Genomic DNA, 24,810 nt, shown 5'->3' on the forward strand with positions numbered 1-24,810 from the left:
AAGCGTAAACGAGGTCAAGGACCCTCAATTCTTCAAAACAAGCAAAAGAATTGAACAATAAGGATCCTCATAGAATCTTTCCTAATTTCATTTCAAGCGACAAAGCGCACCTCATCTCTCTAGCAGCCTCTTGCAAATCACCAACCTTTGGCCTTCCGTCAGGCCAAATGCAACAAGAAATCTCGCATCTAATACCTAAAACAACAAATCCCAGAGAGTTCAGCAGCAACGGATATTGAGCACAAAGAAAAATTTACAACTTACCCATCTTCATCGCCCTCTCTTGCACAATCCTCGCCTCCTCTACGCTCTCGGGACGTAACCTATGGTCGACGACAATACCCAAAAGCCCATCAATATAGCCGGATGAGTCAACCTTCCCACTAAACCCTTCAGACTTCCAACCAGCAGTCAAGACGCAGAGCGCCATGCTATCAGATCCACCGGAGACTCCAAGAGCTGCAAGAAAAGTCCAAATTAGGGCAAATGGAAGAGTAGAAAGAGTGAGTTGAGCGAGCTTACCGATCCTGTGGTGGGGTTTGATTCCCGCCAAAGCCATTTTTCTTGCGAAGGCATCTCTGTAGAAAGAGATGTCCGGGCCAGAACATTTGCAGCGGAAATGGCGTAGAGGGAGGAGGATAGGGCTATGGAGGGGCTGGAGGAGAGAGAAGAGCATGTCAATTTTTTAGCAAGTTGGCGCCTTTCTCCAAGCGCTGGTTCAGCTTGGAGGAAGCAATGCAGAGGTCTGTGTTTTTCCGGCGGAATTCTTTGATTCCATGAATTGGGGTTGGCTGATATCGTTGCCCTTCGCGGTCTCACTGCTCCCCGTCTTCTTCCAGTGGCATAAATTTGTGGCACCGTTCCATTTCTTTTCCATTACTTCGGAATCAAATCTACGGGACGGCTTTGTTGCAATTAATTTCTATTTGTTCTATGTTAAAGGTTTTAGTGTTTATTAAAGTTTTAACTTTGTGTTAATATGTAATCCCTTTTTTTATATTTAATTATCCAACTCAAAATCAACCAATAATTACCTGTAAATAATATGCTAGAAATTTATGATGAATTTTCATCTACATAACTTTAGTTCACACTAACGATCTAACCCGCAATATAACCACCTAACCCCCACAGTTTTTTTTTTTTTTTTTTTTTTTTTTGACAAATTTTGGTTCATCATAAATTTCTTTTTTTTTTTTTGACAAATTTATAATAATCATGGGGACCTTAATGCCCCAAAAACTTTTGCTTTGCATCACTTGAGCATTTTAAATATATAAGATTAATTCTCAAATCAAGTATATATTTTATCCTAGAATATCTCATAATCACACCATCATAAAATATAATATAATATAAAAAAATGTCAAGACTTATAGTTCAACACAAATCATTATTTCTCTGATAAAAAAATAAATACATAGCTTATAGTTCAATACATCTTAAGTCATTATAGAGTTTTTAAGAGTGGCACTTCTAGTAAATATAGATAAATTTTGGTATAATCTATTGAATGATTTGTATTAATTTTCTTGATCATATATGATTTTTTCACATATAAGTGTCTTAATGATATCAAAATCAAGTGCTCTTTGGCTTGTTCGATTAATCTTATCAGCACATTCAATTTGTTTATAAGCACTCAAGATTTAGATATTATTTGTTATTCAATTACAATCCCAAACTTTATAAATCTTCAAATATTGATTTGGGTTTATTTGGACTCGAATCAAATCATTGTTTTTATCTATGAGTTCATCTTGTCAAGATATTCAGTTTGGCTATAAATTTTTCAAAATTAGAGCTTAGAAGGTCGTGAATTTAATTTTAAAATTTTCTAATTCAAAATTTCAAACAACAACAACAACATCAAGCCTTTATCCCACTACGTGGGGTCGGCTACAAAAATTTCAAACATACATTAAAATTCATTTTCCACTGCCTAAGTGAAACACTTTATTAATAATTTTTATATATTAATTACCGTTCCATTTGGAAAAATTTTCTCGTTGCTTTACTTTGGAAACAACTTCATAATCAAATTTATAAAACACTACAACAATCTCAAACAAACACTAAATCTATAACTAAATTAAAACACCTTATATCTAATTAATCCTTATATTTGAATACAAAAATTTATATCCAAAGACAACTTACATTTGATAAGACATTTATACATTGGCCGTAGTTCTCATATTTAAGAATCTTTACTCACGTTTCTCATAATAATATTATTCACAACTGTTATTGTCCTATTTAAGCGTGGCTAGGAATGCAGATTTTTCCTAGCTAAGTCACTTCTTGCTTGTTTGCATAGCATACATTCATGAATGAAACCTTTAGAATATCTCATTTGAGCAGCTTGTGAGTTGTGCTGCTGTTCAGCTGCAATAAACTGCTCAGTGACCAACAGTAAAACCCAGCTAACAGAAAGTAATGATATGAATATTGAACCTTGGACCCTCTTTCCCTTGAGAAATTATTATGTGCGGATACCGGGTGGAGAGAATCGTCCGGTTTTCTCTCTGTCTATAGTCAAAGCACAGTTACTATAGCAGCTGCACTTCGACTATAGATAGAGAGAAAATCGAACGGTTCTCTCCGTCCGATGTCCACACCTAATAATTTACCCTTGCCCTTAAGCAAACAATCCTCTTGAAGAATATGAACTTTTTTTTTTTTTTTTTGCAATCTCAATATTCGTCCAAAGAACATAAATTTCTAGTCAGGCAAATCCTGGCAAAGCTCACATCTCTACAATCAGGAAGATTAATGACCTGAGAAAGAGAAAAAAAGCTATATTTCATAGATAAACAGCCCCTTCTACTGTAAATGCTAAAAGCCTGGGCTCTCCTTCTTCATCCTGCCACTCATCTCCATTTCTCCAGCATCTCGGCTTTCTCGGCTTTCAGCGCTCGATCCAGAAGGTTTCAAATCCAAGCCATACTCACTTGTTGGTGCACTATATCCACTGTTCCCATATTCCTCGCTTGCTAATGGCATTTTTCTGAATTTTCTCATATCATCATTGTATTGCATGGCATCGTAGTCCGAGCTCGTGTAAGAGCCATAGACACTCCTGTGGCCTGGTTTAACTCCTTCGTTCAGGTCATCAAACGATATATCTACTTCCAAGGCCCGAACAATCTGTGAAGAATTAAATGATTAGAATTAGTTAAAGAGCTTTCGAATCAGAGAGGATTAATATTTATTGTCAAAAGAACTATAGTATTATGTTATTGGCATATATATATCAACTGTTTGCCATGACATATAGATGAAGATTAGTTTTATAAAAGATCTACGAATCATATGTTATAATCATCTATATTCCACACAAATGTATTAATACTTAGGCTTCATTTGGGACTATTTTTTTGCTATTTTATAAAACTGCTTTTTAGTGCAACAATTTCAAGAATTTTTTTACTAAAAAGCTGTTTTAGAAAACAACAAAGAAGCTGTCTCAAACGAAACCTTAGTATCCTTTTGAGATAATTTTTTCATAATTTTGCTTTCAAGTTGACTACCATAGTTAACTTTCACTATAGCTTTCTTATTATTTTTCAAAATTTTTTGTCACGAGAAATAGGCTTTTATAATCAAATATACTAGGACATGATAGTAATTAAAAAAAACTGTTGTTTGACTTTATAAAAAAAAATGTTTATAATATCTACCTGCCCAAAAGGCCCCTTAGATAAATAGAAAAATAAATAAATAGCATAATCAACATTGATCAATTAAATGACATTGCATTGTTTAAAGAAGGTAGCACTAAAATAAATAAATTAGGAGAAAGTTTATAACTAATTATTATATAAATTTATGTTAGCAATTTAATCATCAATAAAAAAAATTAAATGCTTATAATTGGCATGTAGTGCCGACTCTTGAGGGATTTTTTTCCCTAGCGGGCGAATCGGCACAACATTTGTTGACTCTTGAGTTTGTTTTTTTTCAGCCCGCTGAGGCAAGTCGGCACAACATATGCCGACTATCGAATTTATTTACTTTCTAAAGTTGGGAGCTAGTCGGCAGTTTTAAGCAGACTTCGTGGGATGTTTTTTTTTTTAATTGAATTAAATTGTTGATTATTTGACCAAAAATTTAATTGTTTCTATTTTAGAATTCTATACATTGTTTTGATTTTTTTGTGGTTGACAGTTAATATAAAAAATTACATTTTTAAAATTTGTTAAAGTTAAAGATTATTATCATATTTCTCAAAGAAAATTTTAAAATTCAATAAGTTGCTTTAACTTTTTTTTAATATTTTATTTTGATTGAATGGTAGGGAATGTAAAGAATATTGTGTTATATTTTATATCAATATATGCACGAAAATAATTATGTCATTTGAATAGGGATGCTATAAAAAGAAATCTTGTCTTTTATGTACAAGTGTAGAAGAAATGTTTTGAAGTTTCTTTGAATTTTTTTTTTTTAAAGATATTAACAATTAAAAGAAATTTTAACTGGTGGAGAAATTAAATCATATATATGTGGTTAATCCTAATCAACATTGATGTAGGCAAAAGAGATCTTTTGGTGTTTCACATGCCGATTTTAATTCCCAAAAGATACCTTTTCAGTTTCCCCTTTATGAGCCATTTAATGCTTCGGTTTTCCCCCACTTTTGGGGCTATTTTGATGCTTCGGTTTCTTCCCCAGGCAGCTGCCCCTTCGGTTCCTGCTTGCTGCGGTTTACAAGGGTATTCTATTGGCTGATTTTGAGGTGCATTAAATACATGTATTAATTGTCTTTTTTTACTTTTTCTTCCCCTATATAATGGTTGTTTTGTGGCTGTTTTAGGAGAGTTTTTTGGTGAGAAAATATTTGGAATGTGAAACCTGTGGGTTGTGTTCTAGCTTGCGAGCTAGTTCCCTTTCTCTTCTCCTCTCTTTGATTTCATCTCGGACTTCTAATTTACTTCTTCTCTTCATGGTTACCACTCAATTGTATCATTCTCAAATTATCTTATTATCAATGTATTAGGTGTATAAGTGTCTTTTAATGTGTCTTTGTTATCATATAATGTATAATTTGTAGTTTTGTCGTTAAGTCGTCCTATTAGTCATTTTTTTGGTATATTTGGTTTGAAATAGGCCAATTTTGGAAGGCTTGCAAATTTTGTATTTGTAGGCAAATTTTTTTGCCTACATCAAAATGGTATCAGAGCTTAGGTTTTGGTGTCTTCCTTTTTATTTCAAAAAATTAAAAAAATTATGAACCCTCATCAATAAATGGAGGATCCAAAGAAAGAAAAAGAAATGATCCAAAAAAAGTAGGCGGCTCTGATTCAAGAATTGAATGTGACACCTTCAACTCGTCAAAAAAGTTTTAAAGTCATCTCATCAGGGGATGAGAACTCTCAACCAGGGGAGAATTGATGTATGCAAAAGAGGTCTTTTGGTGTTCCCCGTGTCAATTTTAATTCCCAAAAGATGCCTTTTCGGATTCCCCTTTATGAGCAATTTAATGCTTCGGTTTTCCCCCACTTTTGGGACTGTTTTGATGCTTCAGTTTCTTCCCCAGATGGCTGCCCCTTCGGTTCCTGCTTGCTGCGGTTTACAAGGGTATTCTATTAGCTGATTTTGAGGCACATTAAATACATATATTAATTATCTTTTTTTACTTTTTCTTCCCCTATATAAGTGCTGTTTTGTGGCTATTTTAGGAGAGTTTTTTGGTGAGAAAATATTTGGAATGTGAAACCTGTGGGTTGTGTTCTAGCTTGCAAGCTAGTTCCCTTTCTCTTCTCCTCTCTTTGATTTCGCCTCGGACTTCTTATCTACTTCTCTCCATGGTTATCACTCTATTGTATCTTTCTTCTCAACTTATCTTATTATCAATGTATTATGTGTTTAAGTGTCTTTTAATGTGTCTTTGTTATCATATCATTTATAATTTGTAGTTTTGTTGTTAAGTCATTCTATTAGTCATTTTTTTGGTATATATGGTTTGAAATAGGTCAATTTTGGAAGAGCTGCAAATTTTGTATTTGTAGACAAATTTTCTTGCCTACATCAAACATCAACATCAACATCAAGCCTCTATCCCACTAAGTGTGGTCGGCTACATGAATCCTGAAAGGTCATTTCTAATATTTTCTAACCAAGTATTTTAAGGTCTACCTCTACTTTTCTTAACATAGATTAAATCTAATACATCTACTCTCCTAACAGGGTCATCGGAAGGCTGTCATTTTACATGACCAAACAATCTAAAGACAACTCTCTCTAATCTTATCTGTCACTGGAACTACTCCAACCTTTTCACGGATATGCTCGTTTCATATATTGTCTCTAAGAGTAAATCCACTCATTCACTTGAGCATTCTCATCTCAGCAACACTTAATACTATGCTTCTCTTTTAATGGCCAACATTCTGTGCCATAAAGCATTACAGGTCTCACCACCATCTTATAAAAAATTTCCTTAAATTTGAGTGGTACTTTTCTATAACACAACAAACCCAAAGCATTCCTCCACTTCAACCATCCAACTTGAATTCTACTAATAATATGTCCATTTATTTCACTATCACTCTGAATAATAGACCCAAGATATTCAAAATGAGTACACTTATTAATGACTTGATCGCTCAAAGTCATAAACCTTCCACTAGATCTATTAATACTAAAATTACACTCCTATATTCGGTTTTAAATATACTCAAATGAAAACCTTCAGACTCTAAAGTTGACCTCCATAATTCGAGTTTACCTTCAACTCCACTCCAGTCTTAATAACAAGAAGAATATCATCAGCAAAAATTTACTTGTAAATTATAAAAATTTATTTTTTAAAATAATTTTGTTAACACTAAATGAGAGTGTAATTGTACATGTAAGAGTTGTACAACTCACATGTAGCTTTGGGTTATAGCTATACAGCTAAAATATGTACAGATGCCATAGTATTTTTTTTTAAGTTATTACTTGCAGTGACCAATCACATTATTTGAGTTATAAAGTTGTATTGTCAAATCAATTTTGTAGGCAAGTATTGCCATGTCAATTTAACAGTACTAATAATTTTGATGAAGTGATTTTTAATTTCAATTCACATCACTGAGCTGTTATTCCTATGCTATATAAGTTATACATGTATAGTTGGATTGGATTAGATGTGTTAAAATGGGTCAACGGGTCGAGTTAGCATCCAACCCGAATTGACCCGGGTCCAAACGGGTTGACCCTAATCCGACCCAGTTTTGTAAACGAGTCAAAAATTTCAACCAGAACTCAGCCTGCCAAGTTGCCAGGTTGACCCGATCCAACTAATTACAGTAGTCACATCTACACTCAGGGGCTGTTTGAGGCGACAAACACAACATCGGAGGAGGAGGCTAAGAGCGAAGAAGCTTGGACCCATTCAAAACTCCAATCCAACAGGAAGAACATCGGAGGAGGAGGTGAAGAAGCTTGGATCTGTTCAGAACTCTGATTTGACAAGTGACTGGAGCAACGTCGGAGGAGAAGGCAAAGAAGCTTGGACCCGTTCAAAACTCCGATCCGATAGGAACAATGTCAGAGGAGGAGGCGAAGAAGCTTGGACCAGTTCAGAACTCCGATCCGACAGGAACAACATCAGAGGAGGCAAAACAATAATGAATAAATGCAGAAGACTAGAAGAGGAAAAGCAAATCCTAGACATGCATCCAAACAAGCCCACACTGACCATACCCTTGCATCCCTGTTCACTTCTACTTAGGTTGCCCTACCTCAGTCGAGCTCTCCTTGTCTATTTTGTGGCTTCATATATTGCTCTGGGTTAATTTGGGGCGGCCAGCCGGGTTGAATTCTGATTTTCGGGTCAACACAAACCCAATCCGATTTTATAAACAGGTCAAAAAGTGGAACCCAAAACTGACCCATCAGGCAAACGGGTTGACCCCAACCCAAAATTTTCTAGGTCATATTTCAATTCGGGTCAAATATTGATACCCCTAGATTGGATCACTGAGATCAGTCTCTTATAAACTTTAGTTTGTTTTAAGACTTTCAACTCTATCTTTTTATTAGTTCGTAATGTATTCATCGATTATTGAGAACATTCGCAGTATCCCCAAGGAAGGAATTAATTGATGAGGGATTTCAACATTTCTCTTTCTTCTCTGTCTTTCTTATGCCCTACCACAACATTTCCCATCAGCTTCTTATAGGATTTCAAGAGGAATTCATCCTCCCCAGGATACCTTGGATGGTAAAGAATACAATAATCTATATCGATAGTTGGCCTCTTAACAATCAAGCACACAATTATCTCTGTCACGTCCTACTTCATGAAATCAGTCCTAGAGAAAGTTCACAGGAATACCTCAAATCTTCTCCATAATCGACAAATACAATACGAACTAAAAAAGAAAGATAGAGAAAAACTATTCAAAACAAACTAAAGCCTACAAGAGATTGGTCTCAGTGATTCAATTCAGTTGTACATGTACAACTTATATAGCATAGGAATAGCAGCTCAGTGATAGATATTAAAAATCACTTCATCAAAACTATTAAATTGACATGATAATACAGTTCTGCGAAATTGATTTAACAATACAACTTTATAGCTAAAAAAATGTGACCGGTCCTTACAAGTAATAACTTAAAAAAAATATTATGACATTTATACATCTCTTAACTGTACAGTTGTAATCCAAGACTACTTATGAGTTGTACAACTCTTATTTGTACAATTACACTTTCACATTCAATGTTAACAAAATTATTTTAATAATAAATTTTATAATTTATTAGGATTTAACATGTATATAATTTAATTTTTATAACACTTACAATTTATTTTAACATAATGTTAAAATCTTTAAAAAAAAATCAATTTTCAAAGAAACTTTAAAACATTTTTTCTACATTTATACAGTAAAAAAAAAACTTCTCCTTACAGCATCCATATTTAAATGATATAATTATTTTCGTGCATATATTGAGATAAAATATAACACAATATTCTTTTCATTCCTTACCATTCAATCAAAACAAAATATTCAAAAAAAATAAAATTTGAAGCAACTTATTGAATTTTAAAATTTCTTTGAGAAATATGATAATACTCTTTAACTTTAACAAATTAAAAAAAAAAGTAAAATTTTTCATTACCTGTCAAGCACCTAAAAAGATTTTGAAACAATGCATAGAATTCTAAAATAGAAACAATGAATTTTCGGGTCAAATAATCAACAATTTAGTTCAATAAACGCTTACAAAAAAAGCACCAAACGAAGTCTGCTTAAAACTGCCAAGTGGCTCCTAGGTTTGGAAAAATAAATAAATTCAACAGTCAGCACAAGTTGTGCCGACTTGCCCCAGCGGCCTAGAAAAAAAAAACATAAACTCAAGACTCGGCAAATGTTGTGCTAATTCGACCCAACGGGCTGAAAAAAAAAATGCAAGAGTCGGCACACATAGTGCCGATTGGATGATTCAGTAAGCATGCCAACATAAGCATTTTCATTTTCTTTTTATTAATGATTAAATTGCTAATATAAATTTATATAATAATTAGTTATAATTTTTTTCCTTCATATAATACCAAACCAAACAATGCCCGAGAAAATAAGATTGTCAATGGCTAGAAAATCAAATATATGAAAAAGATAGATTGATACCTGACTCATCCGAGGCCTCCGCTTTGCTGAATGGCGCACAGAAGCAGCTGCACAAGCAATCATGCGTCTCATTTCACTGTAGTTATAATCCCTCCCGGCCAGTCGTGGATCAACAAGGGAATCAAAGTTTCCATCATCAAGAGCCCGTGAAAGTAAAGGTCTTGCCTGAAGTAACAAGAAATGAATTCAATTACTCGTAAAAGAGATAGCAACTTTCATAAAGCTATAAACTTGCAAGAAAATGATATAGAAAACAATCCTAATCTTATAGACCTCAAAGTGCACCGAATAAAACACAGCAATGCAGAAGTGTAACGATGATGCTTCATGTTTCCGCCATCAGAATCTTACCCAATCAACCAAGCTATCATCCATGAATGACTGGTTTGAATCAAAAGCTCGGCGACCTGTGATTAACTCGAGAAGCATGACACCGAAAGAGAAAACATCTGATTTATCTGTGAGCTTGCCAGAAGATGCATACTCTGGAGCCAGATATCTGGAGGATAGATTTCAATTAGTCTAAAGATAAGAAAAAAATCGTCCCCAGTGTTTTATGTCTCAACTTAGATTTTATTTGGGACGACTTTTTTATTGCTTCTTAAAACAGAATTCTAGTACAAAAATTTAAATTTTTTACTAAAACACCATTTTAAAAAACAATAAAAAAGTCATCCCAACAAAGCCTTAATGAACAAAGCCTTAATGATAGTATATACCACCTTCCGATCAAATTATAATAGTCTAAGGCTTCCTTTGGGGCGGTTTTCTTTTTGCTTATTGAAGTAGCTTTTTAATTTAAAAATTAAATTTTTTTATACTAGAAAGCTGCTTCAAGAAGCAATAAAAAAGCCGTTCCAAAAGAAGTCTAAATCGTAAGAAATATATCATACCCAAAAGTTCCCATGACTCTCGTAGAGACATGGGTGTTGGTCTCTGGTGCACTTTTGGCTAGCCCAAAATCAGCAACCTGCATATAAGCAGTGGATAGTTAGCTAAGGTACGAGGACCACCTTAACAAAATGAAGGGAATGCTTATGAGTTATTCTTCTTCTACTTTCTTTGACAATATTGTTGCTAACCAGGAACAACTGAAAATTATAAGGTCCAAAAGGGGAAAATTTTGGAGAAAAAACTCCGTTGGATTGCTAAAATTTTAGTCTTGCATTTGCACATAAGGACGTAATCTAATCATCACTATAGCAGCACGTAACGTCAACTAACAGGAATAATTTCAAAAAAAAATTCACCTCTGGTGCACCTTCCAATATTTGGTTAAAGTTCAATTTTATATTTCTAGAAAACTAATAATTTCCATGTTAAAGAGAAGCCACTGCCAAGTGAGTGGGAAAATTATTAGGTGCGGCAAACGGATGTAGAGATATGTCCGGACATCCACTTAAAATTTTACACGTGAAATGCACTTTGGTTGCGCTTTTTTGTGTGTTTTACCGATGCTTTACCTGCACTTTAGTTGCGCGTTGACTGCTCTTTTGTTGCACTTTTTTACTGTGCTTTGACTGTGTTTTACTTGTGCTTTACCTACGTTTTAGTTGTACTTTAGTTGCGCTCTAACTGTTCTTTTGTTGTTTTTTTACTGCACTTTGACTGAGCTTAACCTGCATTTTACCTGCACTTTACATGCGCTTTTGACGCGCTTGACTTAAAGTTCCACATACATATTAAATAAATAAAGTAAAAAAATAAATCCAACATATCCACTCCACGTGTCAAAATTTTATTGGAGCCCGGACGTACCTCTACGTCCGGTCTCTGCACCTAATAATTTTCCGAGTGAATGTTTGTCTTTGTCATGAGGCCCATGACATTCATTTTGGAATTCAAATCAAAGAACATAACAATGTGGCAACTATAAAAACAATCAAGGAAGTTTCAAGCGTGTTTTAGACTCATTTCAGTTGACCCATAGGAAAGCATCACACTTTTGTAGCAAAAACAGAAAAGACATTGCAAAAATTGAATATTCTACCTTTGGCTCAAACTTGAAGTCCAGAAGAATATTAGATGATTTAATGTCACGATGAATAATTTTGGGATGGCCTGCGAAATAAGTCCAGCAACAAAAGGTTTGAACAGACTAGCAGACAATTCGTTGGCAAAATAAGAAGTGGGAATGTTAAAACACAATTGATAGCATAGCAGCAGAGGCTTACAATCTTCATGCAAATATGCCAGTCCTTTTGCAGAGCCCAGAGCAACTTTTAATCTAATGGGCCAATCTAAAGGTGGACGCCCTCTACCTGTACTTGCACAGTAACAAATTTAACGTTAAAACAGGCATAATGGTTAATCAAATAAGTTAAAGCACATGAATCTTATTGCATATAATACTGGTGGACGTTCCGCCATTGTTCAGTTTCATCTAATTTATGGGTATTTTTTACCGCTGTAACTCCAATGATAGTTGACATGAAAATTGCTGGTTTTTGATGGATTTTCAGTGAAAAATCCACCAGAAACTTATTACTGTCAAAGAAAATCAGTCGAAATATCTGCCTTATTTCCAGATAAATACCCCAGCCTGATCTCCTATTAATTCTTCTTTATTTTGCATTTTTTTAGCCCCAGCCTTAGCATGTTCATTACAATTTCTTTTGGAAAGGTAAATGATTGAGTTGGATCGTAGATGACAGGGCTTAGAAGTTTTCTAAATAAGGGATGTATTGGAAATATTTGATTCAACAAGAAAACTATTTTCATTAATGAATGATCTCAAAATTAATTTATTTTTTCCTGGGTTAATAGGCATGAAAGAATCTCTAGACAAGTGCTTTCTATAATATAATATTTTTTAAGACCAATATTTGCCACCATGGACATAAATTTGATAAGTATTATTCTGAATGTAGTTTTTTTATTGCCATTGATATTGTTTTAGATCCTTAACTTTTGTTTATATAATATGCTTATCTTTTTTTAGATCATGATGTCAAATTTAAGGAGGTGCATAATAGTCACATTGACATATTTTTATATCACACTGTGCCCAATACTATCTAAATTTTGAGAAAATAATGTGCTCAAATTCATAGCATACTGATTGAAAATAAATTTAACAATATTAGTGCATTGAATTTGAGCGCTCATCCTGTCACAAAAAAGTAAAGAAAGAAAAAAGAAAACAGTAATGAATTAACTTATATATCACAATCAATTCATCTTGATTCAAATGTTAGATTTTCTCTAGTTGTTGTTAGTCCATCTTGCTTCAATTTAATGATTTCTTGAGCTCTAATGGTGATACACAACCACATAAATCAGAGCTTGAAATTTATCATAAGGAAGCACCTATACAGCTTCCATCTGATAAGAGAAATGCATTTGATCCATTAGAGTGGTGCAAGCAAAGCTCCATGACTTTAATCACACTTTCTAGGATGGTAAGAGAATCAGATGGCAATAGCAGTTCCTTAAATGCAAAAACAGTAACTTTCTTGTATTACGAGACGGATTAATGTAGAACATAATCAATCCAGAAATTTGACTGTAAGTTTATTTTTAGCATCTTAGTTCTTTAATAACCTTAATGGTTAATAACATTAGTTGAAAGTAGTTAAATTCAGAATGAATATTGTGATAAATCAAGATATCCTTACAGAAGAATGGCTAATTTTGAATTCTTTAGACTGAAATTTTGTTGATTGGTATTACTTGCTCATTTGCTAACATTCAGCTATTGCCTATTTGCTTGCTCACATACTACCATCTACGTAATGCATGCTTATGTAATTCCTTGTTAGAGTTTCAAATTTTGATGCATCCTCAATGCCGATTGATGACATTTGAGATATAGCAGGAGCCATCGTTGGCACATGGCTGCTAAGAACTGTAAGCAGACCGTTTTGTAACAGACTCAGCTACGTGTCATCTTGTTATTTGTCATGTTGTAACTTCCGTCTTGTAAGATGTCTATAAATAGTGGTTGTAATCTAGTGAAAGAGATATGAAAGCATTCTCTGTTTCCTATTCACTTTTCGTTCTGTTTCCCTTTCTTGGTGCTGTCAACATGGCATCAGAGTCTTGATCTGATTTCTACTCAGATTTTTTTTTCTCTCGTTTTTTTATTCCTACTCCAAGATTCAAGATGTCATCAACAAATCAATTTCAAGTTGTTGGCTTAGTTGCTTCATACGATTCTCCTCAAATATCTTCGGCTCTCAAATTCTTGATGAGTAATATCAAGAATTTTATATCTCAGCCTCTTACAGAGGAGAATCATCCACTATGGAGATCGCAAGTTCTCAAATTATTTCGAGCCAATGGATTTGAGGGATTCTTGGATGTCCAGCGCTTGTCCAACACGATCCATACACATCGAAACTGGTCAGCTTATATCCAATCCACTTCATATAAATTGGATTTTGGTGGATCAAAACCTTGTTGCAGCATTATATTCAGTCATCTCTCTCACTATTCTTCCTTATGTTCTTTCGGTTGAACATTGCACTGAGATTTGGACAACCATTGATCGTCGCCTTCAGTCCAGCACTCGATCAAGAATTATACAACTTAAAAATGAAATGCACTACTTATCCATGAAAGAAAAATCTATGAATCAATATCTTCTTGAGGTCAAAGCAAAGAACGATTCGTTAGCATCGGCTGGAGCTCCTCTTTGACGTTGAAGACATTATTCATTATATGCTAAATGGCCTTCCAACAACATATCAACTAGTCAAAACGGCCATTCATACTAACCTACAACCATTAAGTTTGGATGATCGTTACACTTTGTTATGCAATGAGGAACTCAACCTTGCACATGAAGCAACTAGAGAAATTCAATCTCTCCAATTATCTGGCAGCACAATGGCTCTCATGGTCACTCGTGGTCGTGGTCGAGGATGAACGAATTAGTCTCGTGGAAGGAACTATTCCAATAGCCGTCAACAATCTAACACTTCATCTCATGGAGCCAGATAACCAAGAACCTTTGTTACATGTCAAATTTACGGCAAATTTGGACACTCCGCAGTCAAATACTGGTATTGCCATGATGAACAGTACAATACTGAACATCCTACAGCTGTGTTGTTCAGTTCTCCTTCCCCAATTGCCACAACCGAGTGGTATCATGATAGTGGAGCCTCAACACATCTAATTGTTGATCCAACTCAATTACAGCAAGCACAAGCGTATACTGGAAAGAATCAGGTGGTTCTTGGAAATGGACATCAGCTACCAATACATAAAACAGGTAAAGGTATCCTTCATACACCCACAGGTAGCCTTAAACTATCCCAATTAAATCTGGTTCCAAATCTCTCATTCAACTTATTATCGGTTTATCGTCTAACCGCTGACAACAATTGTCTCATAACTGTTTCATCCATGGATATGAAATCAAGGACAAGATGAGCCGTCAACTTCTTCTCACGAGACCATGTATTAGTGGCATCTATCCCTTTCAAGAAAAACAGCCCAAGGCGTGCTCTCATGTCCATACAAGCCGTTCTGGATCTTTGGCATAGGCGGCTCGGTCACCAATCCTCTCAAACACTTTCAAGTCTTGCTAAAAATAATGCAGCTATTTGCATCGATCAAAAATTGTCATGTGTAATGTGTGTCGGATGGCCAAGAGCCATCATTTACCATTTTCTATTTCTCAAAGTGTCAGTCTCTCTCTTTTTTATTTAGTTCACTCTAATGTTTGGGGGCCTTCCCCATCCATTTCCAACCAAGGATATCGATATTATGCATCCTTTATTGATGATTTTTCCAAATATACGTGGGTTTATCCGTTAACTCACAAATCTGAAGTCATTCATAAATTTCTGGATTTCCAAAGAATGGTTCAATGCCAATTTCAATCTAATATTTGTGTTCTTCGCACCAGGGGGGGGGGGATTTGTTAACAACAAATTCAACATGTTACTACATCACAATGGTATAACTCGCCAATTCACTTGTCCCTATTCTCCACCTCAAAATGGTGTGGCAGAACAGAAACATCGTCACATCATTGAAACCATTCGTACACTTCTTATTCATGCTTCTCTGCCTAAATATTTTTGGGTTGATACTCTCATGACAGTTGTCTGCTTGATAAATCTACTATCGTTTTCCAACACCTCAAATAAATCACCATTCGAACTTCTCCATGGTGTATCTCCTGATTATAATTTTTTTAAGGTGTTTGGATGTTTATGCTATCTATGGCTTAAATCTTATTCATCCAATAAACTGTCCCCTCTCTCTTACTCATGTGTTTTCATTAGCTATGCACCCCTCCAAAAAGGCCGCTGTTATGATATGGCAACAAACAAAGTGTACACGTCTTGCCATGTTGTATTCAACGAAGCTGTCTTACCTTTCTCAAATAAGTCAACTTATCATAATATATACTTCAAACTCCACCGAGACCAATACACCTCCTCTTCTACTTGTTCCCACTTCAGGTTTACCTAACCCAATTACTCCTACATTTCCAGTTCAAAACTTGTCATCCACTCTGCAGCCAACAAGCTCTACCCTCAACCATCAACCTGAGCCAGATATCCTCATAAATTTTATTCCATCTCCAAATACTTCACAACCTATTTGTCCTAATCAGCCACCAGCATCTCATCCCATGATTACCAAATTCAAAAGTGGTAACACTAAACCGAAAATTATCTTTGATTTATCTCATGTTCTTCAACCGGTTGAGCCTACCACCTATAATCAAGCAGTTAAAAGTCAGCACTGGCGTGCTGCGATATCGCAAGAGTTTCAAGCGCTTCAAGTTCAAGGAATATGGGATTTAGTTCCACCTTCCTCGAATCAAAATGTTCTTGGATGCAAATGGATGTTTAGTACTAAACTAAACTTTGATGGCTCAATAGCAAGATATAAAGCCTGATTAGTGGCTAAAGGATTTAATCAAGAACATGGCATTGACTATATCGAGACGTTTAGTCCTATAGCTAAGATGCCTACCATTCATGTTCTTATTCTCATTGCATTATAATACAAGTGGGAGATTCATCAATTAGACATTTCTAATGCATTCTTGCATGGTGCTTTATTAGAAATTGTCTATATGCAACAACCACAAGGATTTTAAGATACAATTCGTCCTCATTATGTTTGCAAATTAAAGATGGCATTATATGGTCTTAAACAATCCCCGAGAGAATGATATGCGACTCTATCAAATCATTTACAGGATTTTGGCTTTCAAATAAGTGTTGGATATCCATCGCTTCTCATTTACAAGGTTGGATCAGTTCGGATGTATATCTTGATTTATGTGGATAATATTCTTCTAACCAGTAACTCACAAATAGAGATCAATCGGCTTCTCTGTAATCTACAAAAGAGATTCCAGATGCATAATTTGGGTCTTCAACCCAATTTATGGGTATAGAAGCAGTGTCTAAATCATATGGAGTTTTACTTCATCAACAACATTATGTCAATCGGATTATTGAACAAGCAGGAATGCAAAATGCAAAAGCTATTTCTATCTCCACTTCCGACCAAAACAGTACTCACCACTATGTCCAATGAAGAATTTGCACATCCACAATTATATTGGCAATTGATTGGGTCATTGCAGTATCTCACATTAATACGTCCGGACATCCAGTTTGTCGTTCACCAACTTAGTCAACAAATGCACAAGCCGCTTAACATACATTTTGAAAGCCTTAAGCGACTACTTCGTTATATTAAAGGCTCTTCTGACAAAGGTATTTCTTTCTTTACACAGTGAGGATCTCACGGTAAGTGGTTATGTTGACTCTGATTGGGCTAGCAATTCTAATGACCGAAAATTAGTTTCTGGTTATTGCAACTTCTTGGGTAAATCTCTTATATCGCGGCAAGTTAAAAAGCAGACTACGGTTACACGATCTTCTACTGAAGCAAAGTATCGAGCATTAGCTAATGAAGCCTCAGAAGTTATTTGGTTATGTCGTTTATTGGAGGACTTTCATATTCCTCAACTTAAACCTACTATAGTTTATTGTGATAATACTTATGCTATTGCATTAGCTAACAATCCGGTGTTTCATGTTCGTACTAAACATATTGAAGTTGATTATCATTTCATATGGGACTATATTCGTGCCAAGCATATTTTTGTGCAACACATATGTACTGATCAGCTAGCTGATATATTCACAAATCTCTTCCTATTCTCAGATTCAAGCAACTCTCCAATAAACTGGTTGATGCTCATTCATCATCGTTTGAGGGGGGATGTAAGCAGAACGTTTTGTAACAGACTCATCTACATGTCATTTTGTATTTGTCATGTTGTAACTTCTGTCTTGTAAGATGTCTATAAATAGTGGTTGTAATATAGTGAAAGAGATATGAAAGCATTCTCTGTTTCCTATTCACTTTTCGTTCTATTTCCCTTTCTTGGTGTTGTCAACAAGAACTACCCAACTTGTTAGTTCCCTATAGGGGCAGATCCAGCCTTTTTTTAGGGTGGGAAAACTCAATGCATTCATCTAGCTGTGTTGGCGTGTCTACTGCCATGTGTGTGAAGAGGCGAAATGAAGGCATCAAAGACTCAAGCGGGAGTTGGGCAAATGCTTTAGATTAGGGCAAAAATAAATAAATTTAGGGGGAGGGGGGGAGGTCGAAACTACCCCTCATCTTATTCATTTCTACAATTTGAGGGTGAGCAATTGCCCACCCTGGAGGCTAACTGGATCCGCCCATGGTTCCCTAGTTATATTCTGATGCTCAATGATAGTTAATATACTGATTAGTGGTTAATGGGATATAGGATTGACGATATTATAGCGTTTGGTTGTAAATGCAACAGTTGTTATCATTCATAGTAAAGACAGACATTTATCATTTATAGTTTTCACGTACACTTGTACACATCATATAAACTTGCAATGTATATTTACCGATTATTTTTTTAGTCTTAGTAGATGTCATATGGAGGAATGATATAGCAAAAAATTTATAAAAGCTATAATTATTTTTCCAGGCAGAGGCAGTGCAAGAAGATTGATGCCAACACCACTACCACAATGACCTTAACTTCAGCTACCATGACCTCCACTCCACTTAACACTATCACCACCATTGCCAAGTGTAATATTTATACTTCCTAGCCCGCCATTCTAACCCTTCCCCATCATTGCAGATTCAAGTTTATTTTATTCATTTTCACGCTTTAGCCAATCCCAAGATCACCTAAATACTACCATCCTTCCTACGTGCAACCAGCTATTACCATCCACCACTTCATTTTGTTGAATGGTCTAGCTACCTTGACCCCTCTTACTATCCCTCTAGTAGACACCACGACCACATGACTACCTGACCTAAAACAGAGTGCAGACCTTCAACACATGATCACATACAACATATTGAGCCTGAAGGTGATACATAAGACTTAAACATGACAGATTTAATAGTTTTCTAATTTTTTCAATTTCGAGCAAACATGTTTAACAAACCTCAACAAGCAACACATAAGATTAGATATATCATAAGGAGCAAGGTTGATACTTCTTATGTATCATGGAAGAAGACACCTTCAAGAGTTCACGACATGTAGTTTTGTGAACCTGAATTGATAAATTTTGCACTTTTTGCCCTAAAATTCTGAACTTGGAGATATAAATAAATTATTTTCTATTGCATAAGAACCTTTATTAGCTTCCATAGACACATGAATAAATCAATAGGAACTTCGAGCAAAACGGCTCAATATGCATATGAGATATGTTTATCGATATTCACAGATCTAACCAAAAGGCAGAGTTGATTGGCGCGGGTGTGTGGGCCAAGAGGCATAGGTAACATTCTCCTCACTTGAGGCTCAAACATGAAACATAGGAGGAGGATGGAGAATGTAAATTTACACGTGTTTTTCTTCTTATATTTTCTATTTATTTTTTAGCACTTCAAGAGAAATGAATGTCATGAAAAGGCATTTCCATATTGGAGTTGCACATGAAGTATTAGGGGTTAGGCAGACAAGTATTAGTTGGAACACAGATTGCAGAGCATTTATGTAAGTATTCATACTTCATTATTGGAATGTTGATTATTTAACTTTAAAAAAATCCCATGAATAATAATCTTATGCAGGATAAGTACAAGGGATTAAGAGATACAAAAGCTAGAACTCTCTAAGAGAGGGATGCTCGAGTGTATCACCTTAACAATTAGGTTGTGGACAACGGACACAAATCACTGTTTAAAAAAAAAGGGAACGGAGGGTGGGTGGAGACAATAACTTAGATGCCCAAAAATCCTATACTCCTTATCCTAGTTATGTAGGGAATGACCTGCAATAGATTGTGTTATGCTAGATAATTGCTATGACTAAAGATCTTCAAGCTCATATAATGAGAAAGTACAAGCATATATCGATGCCACGGTACAACGATGGATGAGTCAGAAACAAGCCGCAATAGAATAATAGAATGATAAGGATTAATATTCTCAACTAAATTTTATTTTTAAAACTTAATTATGTTTTTCATTGCATGCATGCTATAATTCTATTTTAAGAGTAACTATTTTTTTTTATTTTTCATTTCATACATGATAATATGTATGATTGATAATGAGTGAAGGATTGAATCATTAGCGAAGTGCTGCCAAAAAATAAATACATGAGGTTATCGACAAATTTTCTATAGGTAACTATCAAAGAGTAACTCACAAGAAACTTTTTGAGTTCCAACCATATGATTGCCGGAAATTTCTGACAATCTAGCAAAAATTAGCTCGAGAAGTCTTTTACCGTGGATTTGGGTCATTGAAACCACTTTCAGTGGAGCTTTTTATGAACACGTGAATTTTTGCGAGAAACCCACTGAAAATTTGAATAATTAGAGGAAAACAAACTTTCTTGATATGAAATGGACTATTTTTCTGTGGTCAGTGTGGTGCTACATGAAATTGTTAGTCAATCACATGTATAGTAACAAAGCAACAAGCTTTATGACATGTTTGATTTGATCCAAAGAATTGAGAGGAATGAAAATGCATTTTATTAATAGTTTCAATATTAGATGTTTGGTTCGAATGCCAAAAATAGCTTAGTAGATTCACCTAAGAAATGTGAATAATTGCATTTTTTTTCCTTGACAATGCTCTACCAATCCTTAGTAAAATCTGAGAAGAAAAATTTATCTGGCCATTGTTGTGGCTCGCATTCCAACTCCTTGCAAAAAGTTAAAATTGAATTTCTAATAAAAAAATTAGATTTTTTTTCTTTTGATTTTCTAGTCAACAAAACAAGGCAAACAGTTTCAATTCAATATCTATTTTTTTTCCTTCTCATCACCTTTTTTGTTTTATTTTCCTTGCCACTTCCTTTCTTGTAATTCCTTCAAAGCAAACAATGCCGTAAGATCACCATTATAGTTATGATTCCTCTTAACAACTTTTTTTTTCAACACTATTTTAGCTAAATCCTAAAAATAACTTTTGAAGAAATTAATCAGTCCGTGCCCTCATTCAATCACATATTAATCCCTCATCTGATGGAACCCAAATAGATGGGATGAGGCAAGCACTGATGATGATAAAGACCTCTCCTAGTTATACAAAAAGTGTATCCTAAGACAACTAAAAACCAAAATAAAAGCTGTACCCCAGTAAATTAAATAATGAATTGCTGATAAAAGATTCAAAATAGAAAAATAGAGTCGAGTTCATGTTATATTCACCATGCAAATGAAACTCCAATGTATTGTTAGGAACATATTCGTAGACAAGAAGCCGCTTTCCCTCCGCAATGCAGTATCCAACCAATGAAACTAGGTATCGGTGATGCACGCGGCTAATGATTTCAACCTCTGCTTGAAACTCACGCTCACCTTGCCCACTACCAGACTTCAACTGCTTGACAGCAACTTCCTTACCACTGGGAAGCATTCCTCTGTGAACATATCCAAAACCACCTTGCCCAAGGAGGTTAGCATCAGAGAATCCATCTGTTGCCATTGCTAGTTCTTCATATGTGAATGTGCTCTTTGATAAGCCAAATGAAACCCCTGGTGATGGTGGAACTGGTGAATTATCAGATCCAGAATAATTTAATCCAGAGCTTCCACTATTACTCATAACAACTGGAGGGACACCGAAATTGCCCAACCCTTGTGGGGGATGCGAAGCAAATGGTGGAGGAGGGGCAGGGGAAGGATTTGGGGGGATTTTTATAAAATGATCTGCTTTTGGTGCAGCACTGTGCCAATTTTGGTGTTGCTCATATGGTTCATCTGACAGTAATTTGAAAGGATAAGAATTTCTGCTTCAAACAAAGCTAAAAAATATTAACAAAAGTGTTCGAAAGTAATAGATTTGACTTGATCAAATCAACAAAAGTAAGTGACAACATGTTACTATATCCTATCCTATTTCACAATTGCATCTGAATACTGAAGAATACTGAAAAAAATAAGGAAAGTGATGCACAACTTCGACGAAAACTACTGATGGATGTGGGCACAAACTTTTGTTATATTCAACGCCATTGAAGGATTGTTTGATAATTCAACGCCACTGAAGAATACAAAATTATGAACATTGCATAGAGCAAGGAATGTGGATGTATGCAGCTCTGTTTTGATTAAGAAAAGAGCGCACACATTAGCTGAAACTCCAGCTCCATTTCACACAATAAAATAAAATTCTTAAGGATGCCTAGAATCATACATCATATGGAGGAGAAGAACCAGCAAATTTAATCTACAAAGAAAAACATTTTTCTTTCAAATTGATATTTAAGCAAAAGAACAACAAAACAGATCTGAAGCAACTACATCCAAGATAAAGGAAAAAAACAACACTTATATTTTTCACGGATTAAACGCAGATAACTGACAAGAAAACTCATCAGGTACACAAATAATGATATATTTAATGAGGACTTCATTGTAGCTAACAGACTAACTTTATGCTTCAAAATATTAGGAAGGTGGACAGTTATGTTTAAGTTTACCCCAATATACAAATGGATGGACCCCCATCACACTTCAAGAGTATACAAACCTAACAATCAAAAAACTTAACCTAATGGTCACTACTGACTACTGAGATACTAAAAACTCAGCTTTAGTTTCACTTCTAAGTGGCACTGGTCTCCGTTCTTGTGTGCTGTGTGCATCTCAAAACAAAGCTCTAGCTCCAAGCAACTAATGACATTAACCATAGAAAAATACTAGATCCACATCACATTAGCACTTCCAAAGAAAAGCACACAACGCACGTTACCTTTCCTTGGAGGAGGAGGAACGGAGTATTGTGGCGGCATTGGTGGCATAGGCCCTGCCCGACGCTTCTTTCTACAGCAAAAGATCCACAAAACACCCAACAACAATAGAATCACCACTCCACCGATGGCCAAGCCAACCACGAGCCCGGTCGAGGTTGAGCTCGACGACGAAGGAGGCGCGGGAGGAGAACGTCCAGATGATGGCGGGCTCTTCCCCGACCCCGAAGATCCCGATGGGTTGATCGGCTTCGGTGGCGTTGATCGGCTCGGTGGGGACGGGTTCAGTGGAATGGGAGGAGATGGAGGGGTGGAAGCCGGAGGAGACGGTGAAATGGGGTTTAAGGGTGGAGGAGCGGTGGCCGGAGGCGGAGGAGAGGAGAGGGGTTGAGGAGGGGGAGAGGTGGAGTTTGAGGGTGGAGGAAAGGTGGATGACGGCGGCGGTGCAGAAGTCGGTGGCGGCGATGAGGACATGGCCTCCGGCAACGAAATGTGGCTATTTTTTTAGGATTTGGGAGGAGCGGAGCTCGCGTTCTCCCCCCTATTTCTCTCTCCTCTCTCTTTGTTATGCCAAAAGAGCGTGAGGGAGAGGAGATGGTGGGTAGTTTCTCCATTGCCGCGGTTTGGTGGATCGCGGACGACAGTAGCGTGGGGCCCACACAGGTAACTAACGGCAGATCTGAATTCCGATAATAGCTGGAGCACAATAAAAGATTAGGAATTGGAGCCGTTTCGTTTTCTAAGAATAAATAAGTTAAAGAAAATGCCATAATTATCACACGCAGCGTAACAAAATATGATGTTTTAACATTACAAAAATTGTTAAAATATTTAGAGCGCAATATGGTATAACCAATTTTTTAAGTAAGATCGTCACCTGATCCTACTACGTTAAGGCATGTTATCTATCCGTGATAAGGCAAACATTATAGTAATGTTTTAAATTTAAGAATAATATATATATAGTGGACCGGAACATTTGTGGCGTAAATGTAAATTTTAATGTTGTAGCTTTATATGAAGATCTAATACATAAATAGATGAAAAATAAGAGTTTAATATTCATAAGAGATATCGTAGTTTTTTTACATTGAAATCTCTGAAAAGGAGGAAAAATTATGAGTCATTGCCCAATTTAACTGAATCAACTAGTGTTTGCAGTTTATTACAAATAAGGCTCTTCCTTGGAGGGTATGTCTTGGCTCGATATAGAAAATAACATCGTATATAATGCATTACATGTTATGAGTTGGAATAATCAGTGTTAACATGTTCATTTTATTGGCATGACCATACTCGGTCAGTGAGTGTTGTAGGTTTGAAGGGCCATAGTCGGATGACAGTAGTCTAAAGGATCGTAGTCGGTGGGGCGAAGGTTAGAAAGACTGTAGTTGGGCGACGATGGCCGAAAATATCATAATTATATTGGATGACGGTGGTTGGAAGGAATGTAGTCTGCATGCGACAGATGTCGAAAAGATTGTAGTCAGTGAAGGTAGTCGGAGAGACCGTAGTTGGTGGACGACAAAGATTGGGAAGATCGTAGTCGATGAAGTTGGTCGGAGAGACTGTAGTTGACGGGCGACAGAGATGGTTGCGGAGGTCGAAAAGATCATAGTCGGGCAATGGTGGTCGCGGAGGTCGGAAAGACCATAGTGAGGTGGTTGTGGTCAGAAGGACTGTAGACGAAGGATGACGGAGGTCGGAAATATCATAGTCGGAGAGATCATAGTTGATAGGCGACGGAGGTCTGAAATACCATAGTTGAGTGATGGTAGGTATCCAGGCGAAAGATCGGAGACAATTGGTGGTTAGGCGGTGATCGAGGAGGAGCTTGGTCGCAAGAGAGATATCATATTTCTCTTCATATGCTCTCTTTTTTTTTCCTCCCTTTCTTGGTCCTGCTCAATGAAGAATGAGATGAGAGGTCGATTTATAATTTCTTTGGAGCAGCATGGTCAGTAAATATGGAGA

At 35.9% G+C, this 24,810-nt stretch overlaps 2 protein-coding genes across 6 annotated transcripts in view; both read right to left on the reverse strand.

Moving 5' to 3' along the window:
• LOC110110484 overlaps window positions 1-812 on the reverse strand; it is a 39,142-nt gene extending 38,330 nt beyond the window's left edge. For all 5 annotated transcript variants that reach the window (XR_003702362.1, XR_002304719.2, XM_020841981.2 and 2 more), the window contains exons 1-3: window positions 523-812; window positions 265-459; window positions 111-195 (exon numbers count right to left, since the gene is read on the reverse strand). Coding sequence is in view for 3 of the 5 variants with exons in the window: in XM_020841981.2 (XP_020697640.1) it covers window positions 111-195; window positions 265-459; window positions 523-676 (434 nt within the window). In the remaining 2 variants the exon portion in view is untranslated. The remainder of the gene's footprint in view (window positions 1-110; window positions 196-264; window positions 460-522) is intronic.
• A 1,805-nt stretch (window positions 813-2,617) lies between these two features.
• On the reverse strand, window positions 2,618-23,409 carry LOC110110483 (proline-rich receptor-like protein kinase PERK1). The gene is made up of 8 exons (XM_020841977.2): window positions 22,839-23,409; window positions 21,293-21,844; window positions 11,807-11,893; window positions 11,623-11,693; window positions 10,526-10,602; window positions 9,984-10,131; window positions 9,633-9,797; window positions 2,618-3,150 (listed from the first exon to the last, which is right to left on the reverse strand). Exons 1-8 carry the CDS (start codon window positions 23,308-23,310, stop codon window positions 2,839-2,841), a joined length of 1,884 nt encoding a protein of 627 aa, XP_020697636.2. The 5' UTR covers window positions 23,311-23,409; the 3' UTR covers window positions 2,618-2,838.
• Between the last annotated feature and the right edge of the window lie 1,401 nt (window positions 23,410-24,810).

Source organism: Dendrobium catenatum, unplaced genomic scaffold, assembly GCF_001605985.2.
Source record: "Dendrobium catenatum unplaced genomic scaffold, ASM160598v2 fragScaff_scaffold_1278, whole genome shotgun sequence".
Lineage (NCBI taxonomy): Eukaryota > Viridiplantae > Streptophyta > Magnoliopsida > Asparagales > Orchidaceae > Dendrobium > Dendrobium catenatum.

What these genes read in the sequence shown, in the direction of transcription:
- LOC110110483 (XM_020841977.2), bottom strand. Translation starts at nt 23,310, where the DNA reads ATGTCCTCATCGCCGCCACCGACTTCTGCACCGCCGCCGTCATCCACC. An exon ending in GGCATATTTGCATGAAGATT is followed by an intron (nt 11,694 to 11,806) that starts GTAAGCCTCTGC and finishes CTTATTTCGCAG; the next exon opens with GCCATCCCAAAATTATTCAT. An exon ending in ACTTCAAGTTTGAGCCAAAG is followed by an intron (nt 10,603 to 11,622) that starts GTAGAATATTCA and finishes GCTTATATGCAG; the next exon opens with GTTGCTGATTTTGGGCTAGC.